The sequence below is a fragment of the Aquarana catesbeiana genome, linkage group LG12 (genome assembly GCF_042186555.1).
Source record: "Aquarana catesbeiana isolate 2022-GZ linkage group LG12, ASM4218655v1, whole genome shotgun sequence".
Lineage (NCBI taxonomy): Eukaryota > Metazoa > Chordata > Amphibia > Anura > Ranidae > Aquarana > Aquarana catesbeiana.
Genome location: NC_133335.1, coordinates 226137758 through 226155027, shown reverse-complemented (window position 1 = coordinate 226155027; position 17270 = coordinate 226137758). Strand labels below are relative to the sequence as shown.

General features: G+C 43.9%; 1 protein-coding gene across 3 annotated transcripts in view; it reads right to left on the bottom strand.

Moving 5' to 3' along the window:
• SPAG9 (sperm associated antigen 9) overlaps positions 1-17270 on the bottom strand; it is a 114763-nt gene that overhangs the window by 44073 nt on the left and 53420 nt on the right. For all 3 annotated transcript variants that reach the window (XM_073606807.1, XM_073606808.1, XM_073606810.1), the window contains 2 exons: positions 11239-11386; positions 6843-7035 (listed from right to left, as the gene is read on the bottom strand). In XM_073606807.1, the coding sequence (XP_073462908.1) occupies positions 6843-7035; positions 11239-11386 (341 nt within the window). The remainder of the gene's footprint in view (positions 1-6842; positions 7036-11238; positions 11387-17270) is intronic.

Genomic DNA, 17270 nt, shown 5'->3' with positions numbered 1-17270 from the left:
GGCTGGGATGTGCGCCTAGCTAGTGTTTGTGTGTATTGTGGGAGGTGCTTTCACTAAGAGAAAGGGATGGATTTTCTCAAGTGAAAGAAAATCCCCCCCCATCAGAACAAAGCTCTGCCTTGTTTACACAGACCCGGTCTATGTGTTCTCCCAATGATCGGTGGGTGCCGGCAGACATCCATTCCCTGGCAGCCATTGATCGGCTTCTGCTGTGACAAATAACAGAAGAAGGAGTGGCGTACACCCCCTACCCGGAAGGCCCAGATCACATACTAGGGAGTATCTCTTCAAAATGGAAATTTCTGTTGCAGAGGATGCCTAAAACCTGACTTGTGCAGAGCTCTATACCTGAGCAGGAAATTACTTTTTTTGGGGCGTTGTGTACACCAACATGTGCAGAATGCCTCCAGGTTGACATATTGTATAGAATGTTAGAGAAAAATTACAGAGCTATAGATCAAAAAGGTAAATTTTAAGTAACATTAAAGAATGTGGCTCATGTAGCAATTGTAAATGCTATACTCTCTCTCTCTTTTTTTTTTTCTTTATGAAAGTGAAAAGGATGAGACCCTACACTCTAAACTGTGCCCTTCTGAGTTTTTTTATTAGATCATCTGTAATAGACAGACAAGCCAGTGAAGGCCCTTCCATACGGGGCGCCGCACCCCACGATCCATACGTCCGGCCCCCTAATCTGCAAGCGGTCGCATGGATTCCTATGGGGGCTTTTTTTTTAAGCACGTGATTAGAGCCAGAGGCTCTAATAGGCTTCAAAAAAGTATGGGCTCGGGGAGCAGAGCACTGTGCCCCGAGCCCACCCAGTTGTGTGACAATCGCAAATAAATATTTGCGATTGTCACACTGATTCTCCTCCTGGCCAATCAGGAAACGCGTCCTGAGACCAGTCACCCAATTGGTCGCCAATGAGGAGGAGGGAGGAGACGCACGGTGAAAAACGCGGGTGACCCGACTAACCGGCGGTGCGAGGTGTGGGTGACCTGACCAACGAAGGGGGTGTGGCACCCCCCCAAAAAAAAGATTCCACCAGCCACCACTGTATACAGCCATAGTATCTCCACCCACAGAAACCAACGGCACAACGAGTTTCAACACAAATCCTTCTGATCAAGCTACATTTATGGTGAAACGTGTTGAGAAGTTGGTTTCTGTGGGTGGAGATATTATTAAGGACGATCTAATAAAAGTAACTTAGAAGAGCACTCTAAGCATTCACTTTATAAACCAGGACAGGCTTTTTGGACTTGTAGACTAGCTCTTCTATTAGATCTCTGGATTCTGTGTGCAGGTTCCAAAAAGTCTGTCCTGGCTTATCAAATGGAAGTGAAAAGGATGAGAACCACACTCCAAACTGTGTTCTTCTCAGTTACATTATTGTAAAATCCATAATAGATATACAGCCATAGTATCTCCACCAAAACCAACTCCAACGCGTTTCACCACAAATCCTGACCATGCTACATTTGTGATGAAACACATTGAGGTGTTGGTTTCTCTGGGTGGAGATACTATGTCTGTATATCGATTATGGAAGATCTAATAAAGTAACTCAGGAGAGCACAGTTTGGAGTGTGGTTCTCATCCATTAACTTCCATTTGAACCTGCACCCAAAGTCCGTAGATCAAATAGAAAAGCTAGTCTACAACGCTGCGTTGGGTTGGAATGTTGCTAATTTTTTTATTTGCTATATTTTTTTTCCCATTAAAAAGTGGAGTTACCCTTTAAGAAGGGAAAATAATCTTATTAAATGCAAAGCCAAGCAGGAAGGCAGATGTGCTATGCTGTTGAGGGTGGATTTTTGTCCATAAAACAACACCAAAATGGCAGACAGATGACAAACTGGAGAGGACACAACTTGATTTAAATAGGAATATATATATAAAAAATATATATGTCTTTAATACATACATCAGCCTGTAGTAGATGCAGTCAAGGAAGTTTTACTTTTATTTATCCTTACCGTGAGCAAACCTGAGGAAGAGCACCTGAGCTCAGACAGAATAATCGGAACGGTATTTTTTAAACAGTGAGCTTAAACAGTGAAGGCGCGCTACGAGTTAAGTCTAAGGAGGTGCAGAACATCTCCTGGACTTATCACTATTATTTACATCTGACAGTTTTTTTGCACTCCTGGAAGACAGATGCATCAGGTCTAAGCATCTTCAACATTAGAGTCAGTACAGCTGCTATGCCTGCCCTTCCCCTCCTCCTGCTCAATCACAGAAGCCTTTTTATTATGTGAACTAATTCACAAAATACAAAGGCTTCTCTGAATGGGCAGCAGAGGGGGAGGATCAGGCATAACTGCTCTGTGTGCCTCTTTCTCCTCTCACAGCCCCCAGTGTATGTTCCAGCAAAGCCATAAACCTGTCAGATATAAATAATAGACCTAAGTTCAGGGTATGTAATGTGCCTCCTTGGACTTAACTCATACTCAAAATAATGTGCCTTCACTTTTTATAAAGTGGCTGAATTCCCGGAATTCAGCTTTAAACAAACTGTTCACTTTAAACATTGAACAGTGATCTATTTTTCTGCCACGAGAGAGCAGCTAATCTGCAGTATAGTATCTGGAGACCCTCATGAATTAACTGCCTCAGCCCAGCCCTGGGGCGATAGCAAACCTAGGTCCGCATTGCATCATGGAGGTATTTATTTTGTCCATCTATGACAGAGGTACAGTGGACATACACAGGAGAGAAAATGCAGATTTCTGCCCATGTTCAAGCAAGAGATCACCATAAAACGTCCGCTTCATATGAAGGTTTATTGCCATCAGTGTTAATTTAGGCGACTAAATTAATACTATTTTAGTCTACTAAAATATGATTAAAACTAAAAACAATTGAGATGACTAAAATACAACTAAAACGGCATTTTAGTCAAAAGGCTAAGACTAAAACTAAATTTGACTTCCAAATTAACCCTGGTCTGTAGTGCATGTTCATAACTCAATACCATAAATAATAGCATCTTAAATTTCTCACTCCAGCAGTATATAATAAGTTTATTTATTTATTTATTTATTTCAGGTACTTATATAGCGCCGTCAATTTACGCAGCGCTTTACATATTCATTGTACATTCACATCGGTCCCTACCCTCAAGGAGCTTACAATCTAAGGTCCCTAACTCACATTCATACATATACTAGGGACAATTTAGACAGCATCCAATTAACCTACCAGCATGTCTTTGGAGTGTGGGAGGAAACCGGAGTACCCGGAGGAAACCCACGCAGGCACAGGGAGAACATGCAAACTCCAGGCAGGTAGTGTCGTGGTTGGGATTCGAACCAGCGACCCTTCTTACTGCTAGGTGAGAGTGCTACCCACTAGACCACTGTTTGGAAATTGTAGAGAAATGCATTACAATTTAATTACACCCATTCGATTTTGGACGACAAAAATGAGTTTTAGTCGGCTAAAATGAGTTTTAGTCGGCTAAAACGTAGGACATTTTAGTCGACTAAAATGTACTGGAGATTTAGTCGACTAAATATGACTAAAACTAAAACAATTGCAGAAGACTAAAATGGAACTAAAACTAAAATGCCATTTTAGTCCTAAGACTAAAACTAAATTGAAATTTGCTGCCAAATTTACACTGGTTGCCATTTCCTAACATGGTATTGTGGCTGCACAAAGCTACAAGGAGGGAAAATACTACTCCGCTGACTTCTTGAATATATTACTTTGACTCTACGATTTGTCCCCAGATCGAGCGAATGATGAATAATCCCGCTCACCATCACAAGTCAGAACATAAACTCAGCCCGTATCTGTCTGTGAAAACCTTTGTCTGCTCAGCAGGAAACGCAGCCCATAAGAACGCACAGCCTCCTCTCCGCAGTATCCATTACAAAGACGTAAATCGATACCTTCTGCAAGCGCCGCAATCCATTAGAGGAAGGAGAACATAAATAAATCAGCCGGTAATTGCACCAAAAATGCCACAAGGCGACATGACTTCTACATCCGCCATGACCTTGAGGTTCTCCCGGTGCTATAGCGCAGTGCCTCAGAGTACAAAATACCACTGGAGGTCATTTACTGCGATTAGCAAAAGTTTAGATAAGAATTTCTTTTTTTTGTAGGGCTGTAGTCTGTGTTTGGAAAGGTGCAGTGTTACCTCTTCCCCCCCGCTGTACATTGCCAACGCCGTATAGAAGAAATAGGAACCTCAATACACACATGCTGCAAATTGGGCACATTCCTCTGGACACAACTCAATCTCATATACACTCACCGGTCACTTTATTAGGTACACCTTGCTAGTACCGGGTTGGACCCCCTTTTGCCTTTACTCTTCGTGGCATAGATACAACAGGGTGTTGGAAACATTCCACAGAGATTTTTCTCCATAGTGACATGATAACATCACGCAGTTGATGCAGATTTGTTGCACATCCATGATGCCGATCTCCGTTCCACCACATCTCAAAGGTTCTCTATTGGATGGGATGTGGTGAGTGTGGAGGCCATTGGAGTACAGGGACCTCATTGTCCAGTGGTGAGATGATTGGAGCTTTGTGACATGGGGCATTATCCTGCTGGAAGGAGACATCAGAAGATGGGGACACTGTAGTCATAAAGGGATGGACATGGTCAGCAACAATACTCAGGTAGGCCGTGGGGTTTATACGATGCTCAATTGGTACTAAGGGGCCCAAAGTGTGGCAAAAAAATATAACCCCCATTACACCACCAGCCTGAACCTGTGATACAAGGCAGGATGGATCCATGCTTTCATGTTCAAATTCCGACCCAACCATCTGAATGTCGCAACTGAAATCCAGACTCATCAGACCAGGCAACGTTTTTCCAATCTTCTATTGTCCAATTTTCTCAGTTTCCTGTTCTTAGCTGACAGGAGTAGCACTCGGTGTGGTCTTCTGCTGCTGTAGCTTCAAGGTTGGATGTGTTGTGCGTTCAGAGATGGTATTCTTCATACCTTGGATGGAACGAGGGGTTATTTGAGTTACTGTTGCCTTTCTATCATCTGGAACCAGTCTGCCCATTCTTCTCTAAAATCAACAAGGTGTTTTCCTCCACACAACTGCCGCTCACTGGATATTTTCTCTTTTTACCACCATTCTCTGTAAACCCGAGAGATGGTTGTGTGTAAAAATCCCAGCAGTTTTTGAAATACTCAGACCAGCCTGTCTGGCACCAACAACCATGCCACAATCAAAGTCACTTAAATCCCCTTTCTTCCCCATTCTGATGCTCGGTTTGAACTTCAGCAAGTCGTCTTCACCACGCCTAAATGCACCGTGTTGCTGGCATGCGATTGGCTGATTAGCAATTTGTGTTGCCAAGCAATTGAACAGGTGTACCTAATAAAGTGGTCGGTAAGTGTATGTCAGTGTACTATGTGTATGCCTGGACTCTAACCTTTCCTTTCAGCCACAAACCAAATAAAAGTCCAAACCTTGAGGTCTTCAGCGTTGCAACATTTGCAAAAATTTGCTCCTTCTTAACGGACACCTCCATACTACTAATTTCTTTATTATCACTCACCTTGACTATTGCAACTCCTCCCTCGTTGGCCTACCTACCTCAGGCTATCCTCCTTTGAGCCTTACCAACTGCTTAGCTTCTGCTGCCCCGCTAATGCCGTGTACACACGGCCGGACTTTGCATCGGGCAAAACTCCGTCGGCATTTCCGACGGAAAAATTGAAAACAGGCTCAATATCTCAGTCCGTCGCAAATGCCGACAGAAAAAGTCCGATGGTGCATACACACGGTCGGAATATCGGATGAAAAGCTCCCATCGGACTTTTTCTGCCGGAAAGTCCGACCGTGTGTACACGGCATAAGCAAATCCCTACCATTGGCTTCAGATCGTCCAAATAATAAAAGCGGTTTACACCAGCCAGTGAGTTGAATAAAAAGAAGAAAAAAAAACGAAAAAAAAAAAAAACACACCTCTAGCAATACACACTAAACTAAGCATGTGCAGAGTGACTCCAAAGGCTCTGTCTTATCAGGAGATGGATTGAGGACAGTGGAAGAAAGGGGGGGATCAGAGAAGACAGGATCAAACAGCCTTTTTACACAATGCAGAGGATTAACCCCTTAGGTTCTACAGAGAGTATAACAAGCATGCTTTACTGCATACACAGACTGATTTTACTGTTGTGGGTTTACTAAACACTTTAAAGTACTGTATAACTTTTGTTATGCATAGAGTGGAGAGGGATTACAATTTTTTTTTTCTATTCCGGTCTGTGCCCTCGTTAGGGAGATTCACACTATTTGCCCTGTTTACCCAGTTATCAAAGGTAAAAGTAAAAGAAAATGCCAAAATTTGAGTTGCAGCGAAAATTGAAGAAGAAGAGGGGAAAACCAACTTCTGATGGGGACACTAGTTCTGATGACACCCCAGGATCCTCCTACTTTGGAGGGATTTCCACTCACTTCCTGTTTTGGCTATGGGACAGGAAGTGAAGGGAAATCTTCCAAATGGGACACAGATGAAAAAAGAAAATCAGACAGAGGTTATAACCCTTCCGTACTATAGCCCAAATGAAAAAAAAGTTTTGCCTTTAGCTCTACTTTAATGGCTCAAAGCTTTATCCTTACAGGTCACGTGACTACAAATCAGCAGTAACATGTTTCAGGTACTAGAGATTATGGGAAACAAGGCAAGCAGAGAAGCATTGTTTGCTCTTGGAGTTTTATCCTCCTGCAGGACAGACATGAATTTACACAGCGCCCAGTTTCAGCTACTAGAGATTATGGGAAACATAGGGTTGGTCATATCTATCCTCCAGCAGGACAGTCCCAGCAGTTTAGGGAAAAGGGCCAACAGCTTACCTGTAGAGGCAGAAGTCATCTCCTGGTTGACCTGGACATCCTCATTTTTCTTATTCTTCTGTACGTTGTTGTTCTGAAGGTTGGCCCTCATGATCACTTCATCCTTCTGATCTTTGGACGTTGCGTGCACCATGTTGTCAGCTTCAGAGCTCCCGGTTTTGCTCCCAGTTTGGCTGAGAGTCAACAGCTCATCCTGAGAAATCAGAAGTAGGACAGTCTGATAACTACATAATGGGGTTGATTTTACTAAAGGTAAATAGACTGGAGCAACTGCACTTGCAACGTGTACAGAGCTTAGTAAAATGAGAGGAAGCGCTGCTGACTTCCATTATCCAATCACGTGCAAGCCAAAATGCTGTTTTTTTTTTTTTTTTTAATTTCCTTGCATGCGATTGGGTATTCTTTGTAAATTGAAGCTCCGCCTCATTTACTAAGCTGTGGATAAACTGCACTTTCGACCTGTATGTGCAAAAATACTTCATCATGCAATGCTATGTACTGTACCAATGAATATGCTGTTGTAATTCACCTACATGACAACAATAAAGCACCTTTGTTTTGTAAAAAAAAAAATGTACTTTCAAAGTGCACAATGTATTTGTCTTTTTAGTAAATCCACCCGAATGTGAATACAACACACAAAATGGAACATTACACAAATAACCAGCAAGTCCTAGATTGCATTCTGTGCAGAGACCCGGGAGAGGCAGGAGGACAATTACAGCAGCAAGGAGTTGAGTAGTTTCAGAATACTCCTGCCTTGGCTGCAAAAAGGTTATGGAAAGCTGAATTTTGATATACTTCTATTTTTTGCCTTTCCTGGTCCCCCCCCCCATCAACACACTAACAACATTCTTAAATAAAACGTTTTAGGTTTTATTTAAGTTTTAGGATTTTAATTAGATCCCACAATTTAGACCCAGTGATGTCACCACTGGTCTCAGTTCTTCTCTATCCAATGAAGGCAGATCATGGCTGATGGGAGGGGCTGGAAGGGTGTGCATGTCTTCCTGAAAACATCACAGCACCCTGCCCCAGTACTCCTCTCAAGAACTCTCAGTCCTGTGCAAGCAGCGGGCTGGCTCTTGGGAGGAGAACCCAAGAGGGTGCCAAAGTGTAGCAACTGGGAACCTTTAATAAAGAGACAATTGTCAATTCACTTATGAGAAATGACTGTAATCGCTTATCATGATAATCACCTGACAGCCAGTGGAGTAGCGCCCCAGGAGTCCAACCCCAAGGCCAGGGTGCTCGGTCACCACCATCAGCCGAGTATGGAAGACAGCAGCTGAAGAAGCTTGACAAAAGGAGAATGGAGGCTCCAAAACATGTAACCACACCCCTTTAGGTTGGAGTATGACATCATTTCTAGTCCGGTGCTATATCAGATTACTGCTACCCAGCTGAACAAAATTGCTTATTGCGCATGCACTATGTTTTCCAACATGGTCGCTGTGCGTTTCAATAGGTTTCCTAATCTGACCGAACACGAAGGTGGCAGCGGACATCTTGTTACACCCAGGCAAGTCTTGAATTTCACACTTTTTTTTTTAGCAGTTAACTCACCTTATATGCTGAAATAGACTATTTCACCGCAAGCGAGTGAGGGTGTCCCTCAGCGCCAAATGTCTATCAGTTTAGCTCTGAGCAGCGTGGGGAGTACCAAGATGGCCGTTGCCACCTTCTGACTGGAGGCTTGTCACTGCTTTTCAAATGCAACATCAAAACACTGTCACAGATTTAAAAATACTATATTTCATTATATAAGGGGAGTTCACTGCTAAAATAAGTGAGAAATTGAAGACTTGGCTGGGTGTAAGATGTCCACTGCTGCTTTTCCGTTATGTCAGATTAGGAAACCTATTGGAAAGCATAGCAGCCATGTTGGAAAGCATGGCGCATTCACAGCAAGCATTTTTTGCTCAGAACGTCACTTCTGTTTCTGATGGGTAGCGGTATTCTGAACGGACACCGGCCCTGCACTCCTTTGTGCTTTCACTTCCTGTTTCAGCTGCTTCCTGGTCTCTCTTCCTTACTCAACTGATGGTGGTGACCAAGCACCTTGGCATTCAAATTACAGACTCCTGGGGCACTACTTCACTGGCCGTTGGATGATTATAACAAGCGATTACAGCCATTTCTCATAAGTGATTTGCCAATTGTCTTTTTATTTAATAAAGGTTCCCTTTTGCTACACTTAGTTTGGTGCCCTCTTGTGTTCTCCATTTCATTCAGATTTTCTTCAGTCTGTGAGGAGCTGCAGCCCATGTACATTGGGATAAACCTCTTATGGACAACAACAGCTCACATTCATCCACACTGGATTCTCTCGTTCCTCTCACTACAGGAAGTATCAGGCCCCGACCATTACAACCTTGGCAGGCTGACGACACCGGAAATCTTAAGAGACATAGCCGTGCACTGGAGCAATTGTGGCATAAAACCAAATCCCAGCATGCATTCACCCGATATAAATCTGCCTTCTCAAAACACAGTTCCTTTCTCTATGCTGCCAAAGAAGTCTACTTTGTCATGCTCATTAATACTCTGTCCTCTAGTCCTCGTCGTCTCTTCTCTATTAACCCTCTACTTTCTCCACCACCATCTCCACCCAGTAACTCGCTCACTGCTCACAAGACTGCAAATCACTTAAAAAATAAAATTGATGCAATTCATGGGGGCATCTCCACTGCACAGACATCTATCCCACTTAACATACCCTGTACAAAACCACTCTCACTTTCCTCTTTTGACCTTGCCACTACCGAAGAGGACGCTAACGTTTTCTCAGAAGCCTGCCTTACCACCTGTCCCCTGGCTCTTGTTCCCTCACAACTACTATGGTCACCCTCTTCTTCTATCCTATGCTCCCTCACTCACATCTTTAATCTCTACCTCTACTGGCACGTTCCCCTCCCCTCTAAAACATGCGCCGATTACCCCCATACTTAAAAAACCCTCATTGGACCCCACTAGCCTGAACAACTTAAGACTCATCTCCTTGCTCTAGTTTACATAAAAAAACTTTTAGATTGCTTAGTTTACAACCGTCTGAGATCCTACCTCGCTGACAACAACCTTCTTGACTTCTTACAGTCTGGCTTTCGCTTACTACACTCCACTGAAACTCACTAATGATCTACTAACTTATAAAACCACTAACCACTATTCCATACTCGTACTACTAGACCTCTCTGCAGCCTTTAATAATGTTGACCATCCCCTCCTCAAAAAAAACTCTTGGCCTTCAAGACTCTGCCCTCTCCTGGTTCTCGTCCTACCAATCACAGTGCTCCTTCAGTGTTATCTAGAACTCAGTTTCCTCCTTTCTACTTCCTCTTTCTGAAGGGGTATCCCAAGGTTCTGTCCTTGGACCCCGCCTCTTCTCCATTTACACCTCCTCCCTTGGTCAATTAATAAACTTCCATGGCTTCCAGTACCATCTCTATGCTGACGACACACAAATCTCTCAACTCGTCACCTCACTCCTTCAGTCTCCTCTCTCATTACTAACTTATTAACTGACATATCAGCATGAACGTCACACCACTTCCTCAAACTGAATCTTTCTAAAACTGAGCTTATAAATTTTTCCCCTGGCCGATGTCCCCTCCCCTAACTTCTCCATCAGGATCAATAATACAACCATCAGTCCCTCCCCTCATCACAGGGTACTAGGTGTAATCCTAGACTCTGACCCGTCCTTTCAGCCCCTAATCCAATCACTGTCCAAATCTTGTAGACTTCACCTCGGTAAAACATCTTCAAAATACGCCCCTTCTTGACCATCGAAACCACTGAGCAACCTATTCAGTCTCATGTTATCTCTCGTCTTGACTATTGTAACTCCCTCCTCATTGGTTTACCTCTCCGCAAGCTTTCCCCTCTTCAGTCTATCATGAATGCCGCTGCCAGGCTCATCCACCTTACCAACTGTGCAGTCCTACTCTATCCTACTCTGTCCACTTTAGGCGATCCCTGAAAACTCAACTCTTCAGGGAGGCCTATCCTGCATTCAGCTAACCACCAAATCTTTTACTTCCCTCACAGTTATTACCTTTTGTTCCACCAGCACCACCCTATTAGACTGTAAGCATGCAGGAGCAGAGCCCTCCTAACCCTCTTGTATTGAACTGTATTGTTGCTGTATTGCCTCCCTTTATATTGTAAAGCACTGCTCAAACTATTGGCGCTAATTAAATCCCGTATAATAATATCAAAATGCATTGATGGGTAGGTGTCAGTCTGGAGGAGTGGGAGTTCCCAGGTAGGCTGTATTTGTATACAGAGCACTCTAGGTAACTCCCACCAGCGGTCTGGTTTTCTTTTTATCATATGGCAAAATTGATGGAGACGCTGCCTCCTCTAAACTGTATATTAGGATAGCGTGCTGTACCTTTAAGCTGGTGTTGCAGCGTGCATGGTTCTGTTCGTGCACCTTCCAGGGGCCATTTCCAGGGGTCTCTGCACCGCGGGTGTCCGGTAACACAAGAGAATCTCCGGGAGAAAGAGGAAAAATACCCAGAGAGATGGGGCGCTCCTTCCTGATTGGTGGATACAGTAAAGTGTTACACACATGCATAATATTTGTTAATGCAATTTTTTTTTCTTTTTAAAGACAAGCCACTGACAAATCTCTGCAGCCACCCCACAATCAGAAAAGAAAAAAAACACATAAATTTCCTCTTTGTTTCCTGCAGGTAGCACTATAAAAGGACCCCCAGGTATCAGTGCTCGACAATCCTCAAACTTCCTTCCAATAACCCCGCCCATTTCTACCAAAAACATCAAACTGCAGGAAGTGGGCGGAGCTGGGAATGCATACCCGGAGAACTCACTGGAAGAGTCTTAGAGAAATAAGATGTTGAGCAACTACCGGCATACCTAAAAAAAAGTATTGCAGAGGACCAGATGTGGTGGCTGCATTCATTTTCTCTCTATAAAGGATTCCCCCCCCCCCCCGGTGATTTGACCAGTAACACACCTCCTGTATTAGAGTGCCCCCCACTCTAGATGAAGGAGGGGCACAGCAGACATCATTGTCAGTCACAATAACAAATACACTTTGTTAGATACACTAACAAACTGAAGCTAAACTCCAGCTAACTTTTTATAAGCAGTTGTGTCGGGCAGCACAATGGCTAAGTGGTTAGCACTTCCGTCTAGCAGCACTAGGGCTGTCAGTTTGAATCCTAACCACGGCACCACCTGCACAGAGTTTGCATGTTCTCCCTGTGCCTGTGTGGGTTTGTTCCGGGTACTCTGGTTTCCTCCCACATGCCAAAGACATGCTGGTAGTTTAATTGGCTCCTGTCTAAATTGTCCCTAGTATGTATGAATTTGAGTTAGGGAACTTAAAGTGTAAGCTCCTTGAGGTCAGGGACTGATGTGAATATATACTATATGTAAAGTGCTGCGTGATTTGACAGCGCTAGACAAGTACCTGAAATAAATAAAAAAATAATAAAACAAATAAGCAGTAGCAGCAGTTTTTTTTCTTCGTTTGGGATAAAGGATTTACATAAATAAAAGCTGATCATTGTAAGCACTCCTTCAGTGGTAAATGGTTTATCTCAGCCCTGCAACTGCTACATCCGTAAGAGAGCTTGTTCTTTTGAAAAAAAAAAACAGACTTATGCCGCGTACACACGGTCGGACTTTCCGACGGGAAATGTTCGATGTGAGCTTGTTGTCGGAAAGTCCGACCGTGTGTATGCTCCATCGAACATTTGCTGTCGGAATTTCCGCACACCAATGTTTGAGAGCAGGGTCTCAAATTTTCCGCCAACTTCACTTTGTTGTCGGAAAGTCCGATCATTTGTACACGAGATCATTGCACAAAAGCTCACACATGCTCGGAATCAACCAGAAGGAGCCGCACTGGCTATTGAACTTCCTTTTTCTCGGCTCGTCGCACCTCTTGTACGTCACTGCGTTCTCACGTTCGGAATTTTGGGCCAACATTTGTGTGACCGTGTATATGCAAGACAAGTTTGAGCCAAAATCCTTTGGAAAAAAAATACACGGTTTTGTTGTCGGAAAATCCGATCGTGTGTACGCGGCATTAAGCTTAATGTACACGGGACGTTTTAAAACCTCTCCTAAACGATTTAAAGGGGTTGTAACGCTTCGTGTTTTTTCACCTTAATGCATCCTATGGTGAAAAAACACCTTGCACTCTCCGGCCCCCCCCGAGCCCCCGTTTTACTTACCTGAGCCCTGAATCTCCATGGGCGCGATCCCGCGTTGCTTTCCCCCAGCTCCTGTGGGCTCTTCATTGGATGGTTGATAGCAGCGCAGCCATTGGCTCCCTCTGCTGTCAATCAAATCAATGACGCGGCGTGCCGGGGGGCAGGGCCGAGTGATACAAGCTAACCCCTTTGGGAGAGCACTTACCGGGGGGGGGGGGGTTAGCTCTTGCGGGAAAAAGCCGAGACAGCCGCCGAGGGACCCCAGAAGACGAGGATCGGGGCCACTCTGTTCAAAACAAACTGCACAGTGGAAGTATATGTTTTGGTTTTTTTTTTTAAAACTAACCTATACACCCCGTTAACTTGACAGACAGTAAACGACTTTTAAAAACGTCCATTTTGCTGTAATTACATGCCGTGTTTACAAGCTGTTACAGGCATTTGGCATTTCAAATGTCTCTGAACATCTGTCCTGAACGCATTTTTTGGCTTTCCGAAAAAAATGCTTCTATAGTAGTTCTAGAAACTACTATAAAACGACCTTGTGTACATGTACTGACAAGATAACATGGAAGAGGGTTCAGGGGCAGCTGAAAAACGCCCAACTGTCCGTTTACCAGCAACAGTGTACACAAAGCCTTACTGGCAGGATAACCAGGCGTTAATAGAAGAAAGGAAGACTAAAAAAGAAAACAAATGCAGCCGTCACATCTAAGAATTGATAAGCTGCAATATAATAAATGTTTGCTTTTGGGTTCAATACCAGTTTAAAGTGCAACAACAGGTAACCAGTATAGCCAATCAATCATTCATAAAAAAAAACAAAAAAAAACAAATAAAAAAACAAAAAACAAAAAACAAAAAACCTTCCAATACATACAATTGGAGGGACTCAAGCTTCTTGTTGCAGGATTCCACGCATCCCTATTTCCTTTCTGATACACAGAACAGTGCCAACAGCAGGATGCAGACGAAGGGCTGGCCTACTGCCAATCATTCTTTTATGTCACATAGAAAACCTCCAACCTTGTGCACAGTTGTACAGTGTTTGTACATTTATACCAGTGTATGATATCTGATGACGCACAATCCTCTCTCCCCATGGATGCAAAATTGAAAACACTAAAATTACACAACAATTTTCCACTGCATGCAGCAAAGCAACAATAGAGCCCATAGGGGGACATGACCCCCCCTGAGATAATGGAGAGGCACAGACCATACAGAACAGACTAAAATCTGATCTGCCCATCAGCCACAGAGGAGATGGAGAAGTGTCAGCAAAAGCCCATAAAATACAGAAGATCTTACATCTGTTCAGATATGGAACGGTGACCCGCATACAAGTAACCCCACAAAGCCGTGTTATTATAGGTGTTACTGGTCCTTTAAAGAGGAACTGCAGTCCTCGCATAATTTGTAATAAAATCATCTCTGCCATTCTGACGCTTCCCTCCAATCACTTTGCATATTATTTTATGCATACTGTGATTCTGTACTTGCCAAATAAGCTGCAAAAATCTCACTCCACTAAGTCAGGCTGCATCCATTTTAACTGTGGGCAGCTGAAGCTGCTGCCTGTTCACTTCCTGGATTTAAGCAGACACACAGAGGCACACCTCCAGCTCTGCAGCTCTCATTGGCCCGCTTATGACTCCCCCCCTCCTGGCAATCTCTCTCTCGATCGAGAGAGAGAACTCTGTGCATGATGTCATAGGCCTAGGCTTTTTACCAGACAAGAAACAGGAAGTTGGCTGTAGAAGGTATTTACTGGCAGAAAAAAAAAATGTTTTACTATCCAAAGTTAAAACAACAACAAGGGCAGAAGATTTAATAGAAAGTTGAAAAAAAAACCAACTGAAGCTTTAAGCTTCTTAGCGTCTCTCCTCACAGTGCTGGGTCCATGGAAACTGCTTCCAGGAAAGCCGCTTTTCCCTATTATCATTAGCATAACTTTCTAGAAAGCAGATTGCATGTATGACTTGCACAAATGAAAGCAATCCTACGTATATGAAAAACACAGGAACATCACAAAACACCCACAACAGAGGCAAAAATTACAAAAACAGTGACAAAAACACCCTCCGAACCTGCAGAGAGCTCCACAAAAAGCTGAATTCCTCCGCTGTGTTGGCAGGGGGACAATGGATGGTTTCCATTTCCAGAAAAGACTCGCAGCACCACCGCTATGGGGGAGTGAGCAGGGGGGAGACATGCCAGGAATTAAGGTCACACAAATTAACGACGGTGGCAGCTCGTTCTGACTAATAAAGAATGACTTCATTATTTTGCAGCCACGGGATCAGCTAATTGTGCGCTCTGCTTGCCTCTCATCGTACGCAGATGATATTCCATCCATATCCGGATCACAAAACACAAACATGTCAGTCTATACAAAGATTTTCCAGTCACATAAAATATTTCAGGACGATACGACATTGAAGTTTGAAGGGTTAGTTCGCCTTTACCAATAAACTGCCTATGCAGATAAGGGGCATCTAAAAACAAAGTGTGCAGCACTGACTAAATCTGAATAAATGTCCTTAATATAGGTGTAGGCCATTTACATACCTCATGAAGCCTGACTGAAATACTGCCAGGACGTTGCTAAGAGAGGCCTAGTCATCACTGCTCACCATCCACCATCACAGGAGCGAGCTCTCCAACGTTGAGCTCAGAGCTACTGCATCAGGGGAGAGAAACAGCATGTGAGGGGGCTTGAATCAGAGAAATGGCTCCCTCCTGTGATGGTGGAGGAGAGCAGTAATGACTGGGCCTTTCTTAGCAACATCCCAACAGCATCCTGGGAGTATTCCAGTCAGGTTTCATGAAGTATGTAAACATCCTGGGAGTATTCCAGTCAGGTTTCATGAAGTATGTAAATGGCTAAACAGCTTGTTTTTATCTACAAAGTTGAAGAACGCCTCTGCTATAGGTGTAGGCCGTCTATGTATCTCATAAAGCCTGACTGGAATATTGCCAGGACATTGCTAAGAGAGGCCTGGTTGTTACTTGTCCACCTCCACCGTCACAGGAGTGAGCTCCTTCTCTGAATCAAACCTTTTCACATGCTCTCTCTCCCCTGATGCAGTAGCGACTAGACCTCTCTTAGCAACATCCTTAGAAACATCCTGGGAGTATTCCGGTCAGGCTTCAGGGGGTATTGTAAATGGCCTACACCTACAGAAAGGCCATTATTTAACTTTGAAGAGAAAAAAAAAAAAAAAAAAAGAAACGTGCAGCTCTGACTAAAGTTGAATAATGCTCTTTCTATAGGTGTATGCTATTTATGTACCTGATGAAGCTTAGCTGGAGCATTCCCAGGACGTTACTAGGAAGTTGCCAAGAGAAGCCTAGCTATTATGGCTCACCTCAACCATGACAGGAGTGAGCGCTTTCTTCGATTCAAACCCCCTCACATGCTCTTTTTCTCTCCTCTGATGCAGCAGCTCTGAGCTCAGCATTTGAGAGCTCACTCCTGTGACAGTGGAGGCGAGTAATAACGAATAGGCCTCTCTTAGCAACGTCCTAACGATGTCCTGGGAGTATTCCAGTCAGGCTTCATTAGGTATGTAAATGGCTGCACAGTTTTCTTTTATCTACAAAGTTGAATAAAGCCCCTGCTATAGGTGTAGGCCATTTACATACCTCATAAAGCCTGACTGGAATATTGCCAGGACATTGCTAAGAGAGGCCTGGTTGTTACTGCTTACCTCCCGGGGCGCCTGCAGAGAAAAACAAACTGTCAGCTTTGACCAACGTTGGCTAATGTCCTTGCTATGGGTGTAAGGCCATATACATACCTCCCGAAGCCTCTCTTCCCTAATGCAGTAGCTCTGAACTCAGCAATTCTGTAACAGAGGAGAGAACGGACCACATGTGTGGGGTTTCTAGAGCCTGCGCCTGTAATGGTGGGGGTGAAAATTAATGGCTGAAGTGTCTTAGTAACGTCCTAGCAATGAGGCAGGACAAGATAATACTACGTCTGGCAACCAGGCTTCAGGTGTTATGTAAATGGCTTACACCTATAGCAAGGGCATGATTCAACTTTGTTCAAAGCTGCACAGTTTGTTTTTATCTACAGACACACCCCGGCCTGCATAGGAGTTTTTGGGTAAAAGGTGAACTATCCCTTTAAGACCCCATGCGCACTAAATGTTTAGGTGCGGGTGAAGGACACAGATCCACTGCCCAGTCCCGCTGTCAGCAGCCTACCAAACTGACAGTGGCAGTGGCT